The 16477-nt window shown below is 36.3% G+C and overlaps 3 protein-coding genes across 3 annotated transcripts; all 3 read left to right on the top strand.

Moving 5' to 3' along the window:
- The first annotated feature begins 75 nt into the window (after nucleotides 1-75).
- FAD5 (fatty acid desaturase 5) lies at nucleotides 76-2428 on the top strand. Its single transcript, XM_008230470.2, has 5 exons — nucleotides 76-899; nucleotides 1016-1156; nucleotides 1267-1407; nucleotides 1505-1611; nucleotides 2037-2428. Exons 1-5 carry the CDS (start codon nucleotides 297-299, stop codon nucleotides 2230-2232), a joined length of 1188 nt encoding a protein of 395 aa, XP_008228692.2. The 5' UTR covers nucleotides 76-296; the 3' UTR covers nucleotides 2233-2428.
- A 3616-nt stretch (nucleotides 2429-6044) lies between these two features.
- Nucleotides 6045-7456, top strand: HP6 (histidine phosphotransfer protein 6). Its single transcript, XM_008230504.2, has 5 exons — nucleotides 6045-6200; nucleotides 6330-6460; nucleotides 6552-6695; nucleotides 6899-6971; nucleotides 7086-7456. Exons 1-5 carry the CDS (start codon nucleotides 6132-6134, stop codon nucleotides 7140-7142), a joined length of 474 nt encoding a protein of 157 aa, XP_008228726.1. The 5' UTR covers nucleotides 6045-6131; the 3' UTR covers nucleotides 7143-7456.
- Nucleotides 7457-15191: 7735 nt separating this feature from the next.
- LOC103328084 (protein LURP-one-related 5-like) lies at nucleotides 15192-16314 on the top strand. The gene is made up of 2 exons (XM_008230469.3): nucleotides 15192-15464; nucleotides 15722-16314. The coding sequence occupies exons 1-2, from the start codon at nucleotides 15240-15242 to the stop codon at nucleotides 16112-16114; spliced, it is 618 nt and encodes a 205-aa protein (XP_008228691.2). The 5' UTR covers nucleotides 15192-15239; the 3' UTR covers nucleotides 16115-16314.
- The last annotated feature ends 163 nt before the right edge of the window (nucleotides 16315-16477 follow it).

The raw sequence follows: 16477 nt of genomic DNA on the forward strand, positions 1-16477 counted from the left end.
ATGGGATAAAAAATATCTGGATCTTAAAGGCTCTGTCAATCTGAACACAACCCAAAACAAAAGCCCAAAAACCCAAACGCCGCCTTATCATATAATCCTTCTTGTCTCTTTCTCTCCCTTTCAGTCCACAAGTAACTTCAACAAAAATCTAAGAAACTTGACTCCACCACAAAGTCACAAACCCTCTGCCCCACCAAAACATCAACCCCAAATCTGTAGAGTTTTTTATATATTAAATTTTGCCGGTTTTGTTAAAATCCAATTGAGTATCAAACCCCAACAAGCCTTCCTCCTCCATGGATTTGATCACATCACCACCGTCCAATCCCAAAACCCACCATTGTTTCCCTCTTCACCGCACGTTTAACCGGCCAGGAAGACCCGTTTTGGGGTTCAGGCCATTGCCTCAGAGTTCCAAGGTCCTAAATTTTGTTCATTATGATTCAAAACAATCACAACCCAATAAGTTTTTAACAAGCACAAAGCTTTTCCGCCATTTGCTTACCAATTCCAATAGAACAGTACCAACAATAAGTACCAATGCAGCTTTGTCTGAAGCCACAGAACCAGAGGCAGAGACAGAGCCAGAGCCAGGGAAGTATAGGAGAATTCTATTGTCTGATGTGATTGTGGAGAGGCCTAGGAATGTGTTTATGGGGAGAGAATGGAACTTAAGGGATATGGCCACAGCTGGTGTTGTTTTGGCAATGCATTTACTCAGTCTTTTTGCACCTTTTCAATTCAATTGGGGAGCTTTTTGGGTGGCAGTGGCACTTTATGTTGTGACTGGTCTATTTGGCATCACTCTTTCTTATCATAGGAATCTTTCACACAAGAGTTTCAAGCTCCCCAAGTGGCTTGAATACTTGTTTGCTTATTTTGCGGTTCAAGCACTTCAGGTGGGTGCAATTTGAATTTGATTCTGAGGTAGATGTTTTTTTTTTTTCTGTTTTTTTTATCTTTCTGAAGTTTTGATGGTTCTGTTTTGTGATTGTTTGAATTTTTGGGTTTTTAGGGGAGCCCAATTGATTGGGTGAGCACACATAGGTACCACCACCAGTTTTGTGATTCAGAGAGAGACCCACATAGCCCAATTGAAGGTTTCTGGTGTAGTCACATTAGTTGGCTCTTTGATACCAATTCTGTGGCTGAAAGGGTATGAACTTCTGTTTCTTTTCTTTTTTTCCTTTTAATTATATGCAAAACATAAATTTATTCTATCTTCTTCTTCTTTCTAATGAATATTTCATGCTTGAACATTGTCAGTGTGGGGGATCAAATAATGCTGGGGATTTAAAGAAGCAGCCCTTCTATCAGCTCATTCAGAAAACTTACATTGCTCACCCCATTGCTCTTGGAGTTCTACTGTATGCAATGGGAGGATTCCCATTCCTTGTGTGGGGAATGGTAAGAATGGCTTTCATTTTTTGCTTTTTCTAAAGCCTTTCTTGTGAGCCTGTCAAACAGTCTTAGACATCATTTTGTTGCAAATTAACTATTGCAGGGTGTGAGAATTATATGGGTATACCACATTACATGGCTCGTTAACTCGGCTTGCCACGTGTGGGGAAAGCAAGCATGGAATACTTGTGACTTGTCCAGGAACAATTGGTACTACCATATCTCTAAACCCTCCCAAAGTAAGAGAAAAAGTTGGGTGGGAACTTCTCAGCAGGCCGAGTGGTAAAGTATAATGTCACAATTTTAACCAGACAAAGTTTACCACTCGATCTATGATAGGAAAGTTCCCGCCCAAATTTTTCGCTTGTAGATGTGTACATTCTCTCAACATAATTTGTTAGAAATTTGTCCATATCAATGTAGGACCTTTTTGTTGTTAATCCACACAACTTCATGGGTGTGGGCTGAGTTCAAGCCCTATTGGGCTTAATTGCTAGTCTAGTTTTGGGAAAGGCTCTCAAATAATATTACAATAATAATGCTATTTGAGAATTTTGTTACAATAATAATAGTATTTGAGAGAATTTTCTTTAAATTTTAGATAGTTTGGATTCTAAAAGAAATGTTAATTTCAGGTGGGTGGCATTATTAGCATTTGGAGAGGGTTGGCACAATAATCACCATGCTTTTGAGTACTCAGCTAAACATGGCCTCAATTGGTGGCAGCTTGACATGACTTGGTATGTTGTGAGATTTCTCCAAGCTATTGGATTGGCAACTGACGTGAAGTTACCCACAGAGGCCCACAAACAAAGAATGGCTTTGAACTAAGCAAAGCTTGGCCTTGTGAATTTCAAGTAAATCGTGGGCGTTTGAGTTTTTTCCTTTCTTTGAAAAGGGGCGTTTGAGCATTGACTTGTGTAGTTTTTTTTTTCATCCTTTTCTTGATAAGAAATTTGTGTAAGCAACTCCATACATGATATATATATATATATATATATAAAAAATATATATTGTTTTTGAGGAATTTATATATGTGCCGATTCCATAAAATTTCTCGTATACTACGTATATTAAGCATAAATGATATGAGTGACACATACGTTAATATTTCTTGTCTCTATTTCTTTGTCATATAGCACAATTTTAAGTGTCTATGTCAATCAATTTGTCTAACATCTACCTGAAAAAGAGGGTTTTTAAAACACGAACTTAGACTAAATGGGTTCAAATTTTTACTATCTCGAGCAATGAGTTTCATCTCCACTATAATATAAAAACACCCTCCTAATAATCCCACCCCATAGCTTTCTGATGAAGTACTCTTTACACACCCCATAGGGTCTAAAGGAATTTAGGAATCTTTTGTCTAGCATTCGGAACTTCAAAGCTGAAAGAGTGAAAAAGTTTTAGTAATAAGACAAAAAGGAAGAATGTGTCTTGAATGGATAAAGGCCATAGTAAATAAGCACGGGAGCACAAGAAGCATGGTTATGAAGTCTACGGTTTCATATTATATTTGCAAAAGCACCTAATGTTTTCATGGGTTAGAAAAAAAAATAATCGCCATGAAAAGTGCTTCCTATAAAGAAGCAATTTTTGTGCCTTACCCAATGGTCTGCTTACGTCAATACACCCAAAAAAAAAAAAAAAACAAAGAGCATGCTTTCTTTCTTTATTTTCTTACATAAATTACATGCATTGTTCCTCTAATCCAATAAGCAAAAGCACCAAAAGTTGTTTAAGAAAAGATTCTTGGGTTTTAATCATTTTGGCTGTACCTCATTAGTAGTAAAAGTGATTAATAATTTTGGCATGCTAGTTAGCAGTACAAATTCATATGATACAATATTGGTTGCATAATGATAACTAGTTTTGAAGTGTTATTATCCCAATGTTGTTGTATCTCGAGACTTACACGACCTATAATTAAACAACAACAAATTTGAGAATGATTTTAGGTTGTTTACCTAAAAATAAAGATATAAACCTTCACACCCAAAAAATAAATAAATAATATCAATAAAGATTAGTTGAGTTAGTAAGGATCGTTCTTTTCTCTATTAAATTCTATATTTGAGTCCCGTTACCGACAATCCCTCTTAAGAGTCAATCAATTGGTGTCCTGCATCCAATTTATCCAAGTAAAAATGGACCCATATCTATGATAGAGTTTGCTTACGTCAAAGCATGCTTTTCATGTGAGCAAGCCGAGGTAGTAATTAACAAAGTAACTAATTAACATGCTTCATATATTAAAATAAAATGAACTATGGTTAAACCCATAATATATGTTAATCTAGATTAGGATGGTTCCTTCCTGCACACTTTGTGCAGATTAAGTAAAAAATATGTCTACCATTTCGAGACACATATAAGATAATTATATTCTCTCTGCATGTTCATGCATTTTGGTCTGCTAATTATTTCATTCAATGATAAAAGCCTTCTGTTTAAAGTTTCAAGAAACTTTTATTAGAAGCGAGAGACACAGAAGAAAAAAGGTGAATATTCGAAGCCTCCATAGCATTTCCCTGTGTTCTTTGCTACGTTTGTTTGTTTTTTTTTTCACATTTTTTTTGGGGTGGATGACCAAATTATTTCATACATCATCTTTGAAAGGGTCAAGCTAACTGATTTACCAAATTATCATTTTTTAGGATATTTCTTATTGAGAGGGGCGATAATACTAAATTCACACACTGCATGAATGTTGGGACTCGAACCCAAAACCTTTTTATGAGCGAAATTACTCCAAATCACTGCACTAATTGGTCATTTGTAATTGATTTACCAAATATTTATTGGGTCTTTTAAGTAAAATGGTAAATGCGTGACATAGTTCTATTGGACCAAATATTAATAGTTTAATTGATACTCAAGAAATGTTTGGTTCTATAGTTTCCTTTAAAATGAAGAATTAAATGGCCATGTCTGTGCAATACTATTTTTACCAGTTTTCTTTTTCTTTTTTTACTTTACATTTTTTTAATGGTAAAAACCCCATTTATCCAATCAAGCTTTAAAAGAAAAATGATGCTGGAGAGAAGAGGCCATGAAGGCCCTTCCTCCACATTACTCAGTTGTAATTCCAAAATTTATTTAACATCTTAATGAATGGATTTCATGAAAATAATTAATTTAAAGTACCTATAATGGATTTCCTAAACCATCTTCTTAGAGAGGAAGTAAGAAAACTCACCTCCAACCATACTTCCTATCCAACTCCTAAAATAAAGAGAGCTCTAAGAGCTCTTAAATCTTAGAAGAGAGAAACTATCATCCGTCACATAATTATTGGAAGAGTTTTGTAGTGATTAGGGCAATATGTATATAGGTCCAGAAATAAAGAGCCTTTTGGTGAAGTTGGGCCATTATAACTTGAGATTTACAAAGCATTACTCATTATTACTACCTAATGAACAGAAAAGGGATTGGCTACGACTTTAAGAAAAGTCACCACGACTAATTAGCATAATCAAAATTTAATCCCACCAAAATGAGTGGTTCTCTTCTTCTTTCTCATGCAAATAATAAGTGACACAAATAAAATTGAATAAATTAAGCCTCTAATTTTGTGCTTGTTCATCAATTCACCACCTTCTTTTGAAAAAGTCCATTCTTCATCATGCTTGCTCCTCAAACGAGCAAGCATTACCCATTTTGCCACGTGTCAACCCCATCCCAGAGTTTGTCACCCCCAGGTGTGTGTGCCCAGTGCACTGAGAACCTTGTTTACCGGGGGGGCTAAGTTAGCTCTTTCTATCAGAGCTCCCATTCCCAAAACCAAAAGTCCCTGCCTTCGCTGCAGAGCAGGCTCTCCAATTCTGGCAGTGGGAGAAGCCCAAAAAGAAAGCAACAACAACAACCAGCCAACATTTTCTCAATAAAAAAAGATAAAATATGTCAAAAATGGAAAAGGGTTGCTTTAATTTCCACTTATTTTTATTCTATTTTATATGGGAGTGTGTGTGTGGAATGGAATATGGAGTGAGTGACTGACAAGTAACCGGGTGCAGGCAGTTGTCGGTTGGGAGTGAGGCTTCACCGCCGCACCAACCTGCCACAACAGACAGCACGCGGGGTCACTGGCTACGGGGACAGCAGGTCACCACCTCCCTCTCTCACTCTGTCTCATTTAATTTAATTTAAATAGGGTTTAGGTTGTTTATTCTTTTTATTTTTCGTCGAATAAGATTTAGGTTGTTAAACTGAGTTGAGTTGAGTTGGAGAAAAACTCTCATGCAAATTCAAGGTCAATAACGTAATGACACATAAAATAATTTTTCAACGTATCATTATGTCATCAATCAAAAATATCAAAATAGTATTATTCCGTTATAAGTAAGTTGAGTTAAGGCCTGTGGTTTGTAGGCTGGTCCGGTTGATACCCCACATTCGCCTCGGTATGTTCAACATTGCACGCTCTGAAACTATTCAAATCTTATTTTAGAATTTTGGGTTTGAATATAAGCAAAGATTAGTTACTTGGTTAAACAATTTGTTTAATTAATTTTATAGGCTAAGAGTGGGGTCCAATTAGATTAATGCTTGCTTTAAATTTTCCCAGGTGGGCTTTCCCGCTTATATATATAGATGAAGTGAAAGAGCACAAACACAACAAAACCCATAAACCCTGAAGCTGCTGGTGAAGCAAAGCAAAATCTGATCTCAATATTTTGTTCTTCATTTTTATTGTTTGTTCAGCCAAGACGGGTCTGCCAGTGTGGATGTTGGGGTTGGGTGCTGATCGGTTGCGAGCCGACATGAATCGGTTGCTCGCAATGCTCTTTCACCAGGTGGGTTCTTGTCCATCTTCATCTTCATGTTAATTAACAACATTTCATTGGAACTTAATTATTATATTTTTATGATTAATCAAAATTAATTGTATAAATTAAAAATAGTTCATGTTGTTGTTTGTATAGGGAGTTTTGGATGAGCAATTCTTGCAGCTTCAACAGCTCCAAGATGAGAGCTCCCCAAACTTTGTTTCTGAAGTTGTTAACATCTACTTTCATGAGTCTGAGAAGCTCTTAAGAAATCTCAGAGAATTATTGTGAGTCTCTCTCTCTCTCTCTCTCTCTCTCTCATTTTAATTAATTTTGGTTGATGGGTTGGTGATATGAACATTGAATTGAATTAATCAGGATGGATAGAGAATTCTCGGACTACAAGAAAATGGGGACACATTTGAATCAGTTTATGGGAAGCAGCTCAAGCATTGGAGCCAAGAGAATCAGAAACGTCTGCGTTGCTTTTCGCGCTGCTTCTGAACACAACAACCGGGCTGGGTCAGTCAGTCAGTCACCCTACGCCTTTTTCTCTTCCTTTAATTTAATAACCCACGACGCGTATGTATTATCTTTCTAATAAAGACGAGACGAACAGCATCATGAGTTGAGATAATACAAATAACAATAACAATACATAGGCATGTTGTTCATGGTGTTTGATATTAATTCTCATATGGGGTTTTGTTCATGTACTTTTTCAGGTGCCTGAGAGCTTTGGAAGTGCTAGAACATGAATATTGCTACCTCAAGAACAAATTGCATGAATTATTCCAAGTAATTACAATTAAACTAGTAATTATTCCTTCATTTATGACCATACATATATATATATATCTATCTACATGAAGCTCAACCCTTGATTATTTTTGTATGACATTGGCATTGCAGATAGAGCAGCAACGAGTCTTGGCAGCTGGGGTCAGGTACCCAATGCAGAACAATTAAAGCGCAATTGCCATAAAACCCAGCCAAGTTCGTTCGCTGTACGGCCATCTTGCTAATTGCTTCAGGTTTTCACTCAAAACCAAGCTAATTTGACCCCACCACCACTGAAACAGTAGCAGCGGACGGTAGAAATTTAGATCGTCGAGATATGCATGGCTAATTATGTCACTGCAATCCACCAACCTGCATTTACTGTAGTAAAGTCATTCTTTTTTAGTCATTAAGATTCCCTACCTCCTCCTGCCCAGTTGTAAACTTTGAATGAAATTGATTTCTGCTTTTGCATGCACGCATGCCTAGCTGTTCTAATTAATTGCCAACGGGTTTTTTTAAAACTTGGTACCAAAATCTGGTCAGAAGAAAACTATATTATACATCACGGCTCTCTTAATATGATTAGACTGTTCAGTCTCTGTATAACAGTGAATCAATCAATCGATCAACTGGGGTGGGAAAGTTTCTGTCATTCAATTTGATGGTCAAAACAGAAAGTGTAGACCATATTCAAATTTCCAAGCCCCAGTCCCACTGCTTAAATATCTTTATGCTCACTGCTGTTCATGGTCAGATAAATGTGCGGCTGATTGATTGATCCACTCATCAAACTTACCTTTTCTTTTGGTTGTTGTCTTTTAACCATAGGGAAAGAGAAAATGTATTGTATACCAGAAAATAAATTATTAAAAGTTCATATATGATAAAACTAAATCAATTTAACTTTTTTCTCTCTCTTTTTTTTTCTCTTCTTTCTGTAGAGACCCCACTAGGCTACTCACCTCACCTGTGAGTAGGGAGGGGAAATCAGATATGGCCATCAGTTTCATTTTCAATTGTTTTCGTTTGTAAAACTAAAGGTGCTATCTCTAGTAATTCCAACACATGGCAAGCCAATTCAAATGATAATTTCATGGAACGAATCGAATTGACTCTTTTAAATAAGTGATCATACCTTTTAAGATTAGTAAAGCAAATTGATAGGAATAAGTTATTGGTTTCAATATAATAATAGTATTCAGTTTTTTTAGTACAAGCGATTAGAAATGGAGTTTACACAAGTATTCATTAAGTGTCTAGAAGTTTTGAACTTCTGCCCACGTAGCCTAAGTGAAGGTGAAAGAGCTCAACCAATAGAGCTATATAACATATTGAATATAATATTATTCAATTTAAAACTTGTATATAATCACTTTGATTTTCCTAAGGAACATCTACTGAATTTTTTGATGACATATATTGTTGAGGCACACGTCCTCCTCACTAATTGTGCAGTTTGCCAGTTTGCACTAATGTAATCCACAACTCAATTTCTAGGTCCAATACAGAGTTTGATTAGGCCATGTGAATTTCTAGGTGGGATTTTATCTCAAAAGACCATATACATGGTTGAGTTAGCCCAACTTATACATCCTTTTATGGCCAGTCATTTTCCCAAGTGAGACAATTGTATTTTATTCACAAATCCTATAACAGTATCAAATGTGGATCAAGTCACAATTCATCAAACCTCAGAGTCACACCTCAAATTATAAGAAAATGGAAAAGATCCAAATGAGAATATTAGAAAGAATGATGCTTCTTTTAGAAAATTGAAGAACTTCATTGTAGACAGAGAGGGATACACAATCATTCTAGATTTGGTAAAAACCATAAACCAACATATGATTTGGGACATATTGATCTATAGGAGTAGATCACATGAGAGAGAGAGAGAGAGAGAGAGAGAGAGAGAGTTAGGACAAAAATTTGGTACTGGATAGGGAAAGAAGATTGTTGGATTCCAATAAAATTTAGGGATATATAGAAGGGACTTCTTTTTCAATGAATATAAAAATATAAATAACAAAAGCTTCTTTTGTTTTACTAGAATGCAATTGCTCTAACCTTTCACAAAGTAAATGAGTATAAAAACAGAGGTATTTTAAAATACCTCATTTGGACCATAGTTGTTTTGGGATGAACACTGATCATCATCATCATCACCATCAGTACCAGCCTTCGAACCTGAGACCTTTAGGTTTCATACAAGCGCACTTAACCACAAGGCTAGGAAGAAGGTCGGTGCCATTTTTGCAAAACAAATAAACTTATAAATTTGTACACAGTTCGGCCATTTGGATATGGGCCAAGCCACATGACTTTCACTCAATGTAATCTGCTAGTGGTCCATTATCTCTCTTATTTTTTGTCATTTGGGCTACACACAGTCTACACAAAATACACACTGCCCGCCGGTAAGTGATGATATTGTTATCCCCATTTCTGAATTCAGCCCGATAAATGATGCATTTGTTTTTAATTAATTAATATATAATATAATACAATATAACACAATATAACAATTAAAAAGTTACCCTAAACTTTGTAAAACTTTATTTAGACAAACTAAATCAAACAAAATTTTCAACATAAAGAGAAATCCTAGTCCATTCTCTCTCAAAAAACACTCCTATAGCCGTTTTTTACTTGAGGGAGAAGGAAGTCACTATTCTTCCTCCCTTCTCTCCTCTTTTCTTCCTCCCTTCTCTTCTTCCCCCATTTTCAGAGACAGAAGGTTTTCCCTATTTGTTTTAGTTTTGTTATAATTTTCCCCCAACCATCACATATGTTGTGTCTCGGCGTCAAATCTCCACATGCATTTCGTCATCGGATCTCCACCACCATCCTTTTGACAGTTTCTTTATGTTTGGAATAAGTCGCAGAGACTCTTTGAGTCATCTGTGTAGTTTTCACCGACATTTCATACAAGCGATTGGGCATGATATTTCCATACCCGATTCCTAACCATCCCATTCCCATCACTAATGACCACCAATTTCATTTTCAATTAGAAGATTAAAGAACATCATATTATAGATAGAAAGAGACGCACAATCATTCTAGATTTGGTTTCCCTAAACCAACATATGATTTGGGACATGTTGATCTATAAAAGAGTTTATCGCATGAAAGGAAGAACATTTGGTATTGAAATTTGGATAGGGAAAGAAGATTGTTGGGTTCCAAAAAAAATTTAGGCTTATATAGAGGAATATATATTTCGCCAAGATAGAGGAATTTCTCTTTCAATGTATACAAAAATATAAATAACAAAAGCTTTGATTGTTTTATTTGAATGCAATTGGCCCAACCTTTCACAAAGTAAATGAGTATATAAACAGAGGTATTTTAAAATACCTCATTTGGACCAAAGTTCTTTTGGGATCATCACTGATGAATTCTATAGTGAGGGCCATCACTAAGAGCATCATATCATTACCAGCCTTCGAACCCGAGACCTTGCGGTTTCATGCAAGCGCACTTAACCACAAGGCCAGGAAGAAGGTCGGTGCCATTTGTGCAAAACAAATGAACTTATAAAATTTGTACACAGTTCGGCCATTTGGATATGGGCCAAGCTACATGACCTTCAATCAATGCAATCTGTTAGTGGTCCATTATCTTTTTGTCATCTGGGCTACAAACACTGTCTACGCATTGCTTGCTTCTGTTCTTTGGTTGGAAATTTACATTTAGATATTGCTTGCTCTCTCTTCTTTTATGTATTCTCACCATCTATTGACGTATTTATATGCACATTTTTACTATCCAACCATTGTTACAATTAACATAATCAAATTTGCTAAATCATCACCATAACAATCCATATACGTTTTAAATAGCGGAGAGTTTGTAACTTATAAGTCCCTAACGACTTTCTAAATGACATACAAACTTTTAATATATTTCTTTTAACAACCAATGATATTCGATATACCTTCCTTACACAATCAAGGACTATTTACATTCAAATTTGTTCATGTGAAAAGTTAAAGCACAACTTACAACTCGTAACGTTATGGATACGAAACATGAATTGTCATAAAACTATATTTTGGCAATTTCAATTCAAATTTTGGGCCTAACATGTTGTTTATTTATGAAAAAGGGTCAAACTGAAGTCAGCCCAAGCCGAAACCAAACCAACTTATCAATGAAACAATTTAGTTGGTTATTTACACCTTTGATTCGGTTTTTATTTGGATTTTGTACAAATCGACTATTGTGGTTTGTTGTTCGATTCGGACTCAAAACTAAATCAACCCAAACCGAGCCAAGACTTTCGAATTTCCATGGTAACATATTACAAGTATTTCGATGATATATGTCAGTCAGGTTCATTTTATTTCAATCAATATAGAATTTGTAAATGAGTGAAACAACAAAAAGACTCTCAAAATTAAGAATGCAATTGACATTTTGGGATAAACTTATCAAATAGTAAATAGGAAAAAAGCAAATCCAGGTGTATTTAAAAACAGAGGTATTTTAGAATACCTCATAATTTGGAATTTAAGATAATCAACCACCAATATCACCACCACCATAAACCACCACCGCCTTAATCGACCCCTTGACCTTGTGTGGGATCGTACAAGTACTTAACCACAAGAGTAAAGGCAAAGGCAGTGCTTGTTCTCAACACACAAATCCACTTATAGCATATAAAGCCACCCCCTCCTGTTTAATATTATATGTTCTCAAAAGGCCCAACAACTAGGTCCACGTCGATGAACTCCTATTCTCACTCCTCGCATTTTCAGGTTAGTAAATATGCCATAAAATTAAGTGATCGCATAAAATATAGATAGAGAATTTTTTTCTTTTCTTTTATATAATGGAGATTTAGAGGGAAATCAAACATATCAGTTTGAACGCATGAGTAAATATTTTTAATCGCTTAAACTACGAGTCTTGATTGAATAAATAGAGAATTTTACATGTGGAACAACAACAGTTGTTGCCGACAGAATCTTGGTTTTATTCTCTCTTGTTTGAGTGCTAAAAAGGTGATCACAGGTGAACTGGTGGTCGGTCGACCACGGTTTTGACTATGAGAATGGTTGCACCTAGTGATGATAAGACCCTTTTGAAGTAAAGTAAAAAGATGCGACAGGCAAAGCCCCTCCAAGGTGTTGGTGGGTTTAGGTGGAAACAACTCAACAAGGGCCCATGGTAGTTGAGCAGTGCTTATGAATTCGATTCCCATATGCCTTATTGCGCACCTGCAGCGAAGACAAGATCAGATCACAATTTTGGCAAAGGGATGTGACAATCGAATTTAACTTTTCAACCTTAAAGTGTTTCACTTAGGGCCAGTTTGACATTTCTGTGCTGTGAAAATAATCATCACGATTTGTTGTGAGATAAAGCAGTTTGGTATTTGGTAAAATTTTGTTAAAAGTGTTGTTGGTATTGATTTTACTCATAATCAGAAAATGATTGCCGCATAATCATTAAACCTCGATTCTGCATAATCGTAAAATGAAAGCACCTCATTAGCTGTTTTCCCTTATAGTTTTCTTTCACAACAATTTTTAACAATAAGTGATTTTCTCATGGTTTACTAAACGAATTGGGCTTCTCAAAATTTAAAAAAAAAATCACTTATTACCCCAAATAAGCAATGCCAAACGGGCACTTAGTAGTAGCCTACACAATGAAGGGCCCAACTCATCCCATTTCATTTTTCAGATGAAAAAAATAAAACCAAGGAGAAATGCAAACCAATCTTGGACAAAAACCAATAAAGCCAAAAACAAAAACATATATAAACTCATATTAGATTGAAATACAATAAGAGATCCGTTTAGAATTGCTTACGTAGGAAGCACCTGAAGAAGTAACCGACGTGAAGCACTTTTGTGACCTAAAATTACTTATAAGTTTTGTTGCCAAATATTGTTATAAAAACATTTCAAAAGCAGTTCCAAACATGCAATTTGCTTTTGACAAAAAAAAAAGAAAAAGAAAAAGATGGTGTGTGCAAGGAGTCATAAAAGAACAGAGGATTAAAATTTCAAAACTTTCAGCCTCTATTGATGCTAAATCCATCAAGATTAGACTGGTGGGCATAAAGCATTATGATAAATGCATTACCATATAAAAAATTTGAAACTTTATCTGGAGTAGGTTAAAAGGTATCGATATGCTTATACTTTAAAAAAGTTGTAACATCGTTATCTTCTTGTTTCATATTGTTGGTGACATCAAGGTGGCGGGGATAGATTGATACATAAAAAAAATATAAAACTCCATCCATATAACAGAAGGTCTTTGCTTTCTTTTATTTATTTTTATATTACCATTTACTTAATCCAATGCGATTTTAGTGCAATAGTGGCATTGTCCCACTAAAATCCCATAAAATCAAGTTTTCTTATTTGAGCAAAAATTATCTTAAGAGTCTTTTCTTTGTTTGTTCATATGCTTTGTTCATGTTTAGCCACGTACCCATGAAATTTTAAAAAAAAAAATCACTAAATTTTAAAGCTAATAACTTGAATGAGCTAAACATAAACTCCATCCATATAACAGAAGGGCTTTAGCCAATAGTGGCATTGTCCCACGAGAGCAACGAGTCTTTTCTTTGTTTGTTTAGCTTTGTTCATGTTTAGCCACGTACCCATGCTGAGCTGAAGCTGCTAGGAAGTGAGAGACACCTACACATAACGTTTTTATTTTTATTTTGCTCTCTTATCACCCTAGCAGTATCTTGCGATAAAATATTGTATAAAAGGGGATATCACTGTTTTTTTAATTTCCAATTAATCATGTCTAATCATATGTGATAACTTTTTTATATTGCAAAGTGTGATTAGCTAGAGATACCAAAAAAGTTTTATCCCGTGACATACAAGTTCATATGTGGCAGATAAATTTTAGTTAACTCTATTTAATTTTTTAATCATTGGTTCCATATATTATCCTTAAAAAAAATCCAAGCTTCGCACTCGGTTTGCCGACCACCAGAGATGGAGGAAGTACATGCCAAGGTGCAGGCACATGCCTCCTCTCACATTATATCCCAAATAAGAGGCTCACCTTTTTGAGGTGCATCCTTTTTTATTATTTCTAAAATAGCCCGTCCCATTTGAAAATTCTCAGGGCATCACTGACCCTACATTCTCGTATGACTGCCGTCAATGACACACTAACGCTGTTGCGCAGGACCACGGCAGGGGCTGTCGTAAATTCCATGAATAATAACCACGGGTGAAGCAAAGAGAATTAAACTCGAGCACACATACGGAAGAAAAAACAAAAAGGTGAAAAAGATTAAAATGTAATGACTGAAAGTTGAAGACGCAGTTTGAATTACCCTTTTTGGAAAATATTCATCATTGGTAATTCTCCTTTTTAAACTTGAAGGTAAAAATCTGGTTAAAAAGAGACTGACGGTATACACTGATTTTTCTGGTTTGACTGGACAATTGTCGAAACGCTTGCATCAGCAAACAAAATGTTTATGGACATCCTTCTGCTTTCCTCATGACACGCACGAAACGCACAAAGAAATATCAGCAACTCGAGTGGTGGGCAACACTGTCAGTCTGCAGTGTCACATATTCCAAGTCCGAACAGGCAAACTCGCCCGAGTTAAACCCAGCCAACTCAGTTACGCTAAAAGTAGCTGAGTCATAAGTCTTCGAGTCTCTCCCATTCCATTCATCCAACTGTCCAATATAGGTATATTTATAGCCCTCCCATTCCATACGTTTCAACATTCATATCACATTGATAGTGTGTTTGAAAAAATTTCCGAATAAGGTCTAATTTAATGAAAAATAACCTTTACATGTGATATTATATTCGAATTTTCATCATACACATTGACAATGTGTGTGAGAAAATTCCCCTCCCCTCATTAACTTGGCAAATACAAACTGATATTAAACAGAAGAAAATCGAACTTAAGATCTCGAATAAAGCAATAAATATACCGCGTACTTTTCAGTGTGTACATATCAACAACTCATATCTCAGTCTTCCCTTCACTTCAACGCCATCAATATTTCTTTCTTCCACAGCGTCCATATTTATTGAGATTTTCTATTTAAACCCGCTCTCACCCCATGAAGTTCAAATTTCTAATTTAAATTTTCACAATTTCTAAGATATCAAACTAAAATACTGAAAAAATAAGAACTAAAAGATATTTTCTATTCAAACCCCACAATTTTCCAAAAAAAACAAATAAATGAAAAGATTGTTGAGTTGAGAGAGAGAGAGAGAGAGAGAGAGAGAGAGAGAGAAACTCTTCATTTACTGTTTGATAAAATGAAAGAGGGGTTGCTTGAGAATTCTAGGTTTGTATTTGATCAAGAGACCCTCCTCACCGTTTCCAAAACCTGCCTCTTCTTCCCCGGCGATGGCTTCACTGTCTACGACTGCAAGGGCCAACTCGTCTTCCGGGTCGACTCGTACGGCCCCGACCCGCGCGACAGAAGCGAAGTCGTCCTCATGGACGCCCACGGCCGCTGCCTCCTCACTGTACGCCGCAAGGTAAACAAAAAAAGAAAAAAGAAAAAAAAGAGTATTTCACTGAGTCGACTCACCGAGTCAACTCAGCGAGTTTATAGATTTCGTTTCTGCGCCCTGCGCACGTGCACTGGAAATCGTTTTGCTTTCCATTTCCAGTAATGGGTTTGAAATAATTTCCATTTTCGGCTGTTTATTTGAATGGCCCGTCAATTGAAACGATTTGCGAACACTCGGTGAGTTAACCCGGAATCTAATGCGTGCTTTATGTTGATTAACAGAGGCCGAGTCTGCATCAACGGTGGGAAGGGTTTGAGGGGGAGAGAACGGACGGCCAGAAGCCCATCTTCAGCGTGCGAAGGTCGTCCATAATCGGACGGTCCAGCATGACCGTGGAGGTGTACGGAGACCCAGGCGAGGAGTACCAGATCGAGGGCTCATTTGCGCAGAGATGCTGCACGATCTTCAATGCGGAGAAGGAGTCAGTGGCTGAGATTCGACGCAAAGTGGATGCTTCCACTCACGTGGTGCTTGGGAAGGACGTTTTCTCTCTCTGCATCAAGCCCGGGTTTGATGGGGCCTTTGCTATGGGATTGGTGCTCGTCCTTGATCAGATCAACGGTGATGATTATGGGGATGATGGTATTGAGATGGACCCCACCGCAGAGGGTTAGAAAGGGAGAGCGAGTGTAAAGTGTGGCTGGCTCGGTTTGATTTGGAGGGTGTTGGGGGTTTTGAGACTGGTTTGACAGCTGTACATTGGGAGAGTCTTTGGCGGACTGGGGACCTCTTGGATTGGGTGTAGATCTTTCTTGTATTTTCTTGTACTTTGGTAATTTAAAAAAAAAATGAGATTATGTATAAATTTATGTCATCTCACTTGGTTTTTTTCCTTAGAAGATAAAGAGAAACAGAAGAAAAATGTATACCTTTCTCAAAAAATCATGGTTATGAATGTGGACTTGAAGATTTTGATGGGTTGACTCAACTAATTTGCAATAAGAGAATGTGAATAATTAAAAACCAATAACAATAGA

Source organism: Prunus mume, linkage group LG4, assembly GCF_029339155.1.
Source record: "Prunus mume cultivar Tortuosa linkage group LG4, ASM2933915v1, whole genome shotgun sequence".
NCBI classification, from domain to species: Eukaryota; Viridiplantae; Streptophyta; class Magnoliopsida; order Rosales; family Rosaceae; genus Prunus; species Prunus mume.

What these genes read in the sequence shown, in the direction of transcription:
- LOC103328084 (XM_008230469.3), top strand. Translation starts at nt 15,240, where the DNA reads ATGAAAGAGGGGTTGCTTGAGAATTCTAGGTTTGTATTTGATCAAGAG. An exon ending in TCCTCACTGTACGCCGCAAG is followed by an intron (nt 15,465 to 15,721) that starts GTAAACAAAAAA and finishes GTTGATTAACAG; the next exon opens with AGGCCGAGTCTGCATCAACG.
- FAD5 (XM_008230470.2), top strand. Translation starts at nt 297, where the DNA reads ATGGATTTGATCACATCACCACCGTCCAATCCCAAAACCCACCATTGT. An exon ending in CATTCCTTGTGTGGGGAATG is followed by an intron (nt 1,408 to 1,504) that starts GTAAGAATGGCT and finishes TAACTATTGCAG; the next exon opens with GGTGTGAGAATTATATGGGT. An exon ending in GACTTGTCCAGGAACAATTG is followed by an intron (nt 1,612 to 2,036) that starts GTACTACCATAT and finishes TGTTAATTTCAG; the next exon opens with GTGGGTGGCATTATTAGCAT.
- HP6 (XM_008230504.2), top strand. Translation starts at nt 6,132, where the DNA reads ATGTTGGGGTTGGGTGCTGATCGGTTGCGAGCCGACATGAATCGGTTG. An exon ending in AGAAATCTCAGAGAATTATT is followed by an intron (nt 6,461 to 6,551) that starts GTGAGTCTCTCT and finishes TGAATTAATCAG; the next exon opens with GATGGATAGAGAATTCTCGG. An exon ending in GAACACAACAACCGGGCTGG is followed by an intron (nt 6,696 to 6,898) that starts GTCAGTCAGTCA and finishes GTACTTTTTCAG; the next exon opens with GTGCCTGAGAGCTTTGGAAG.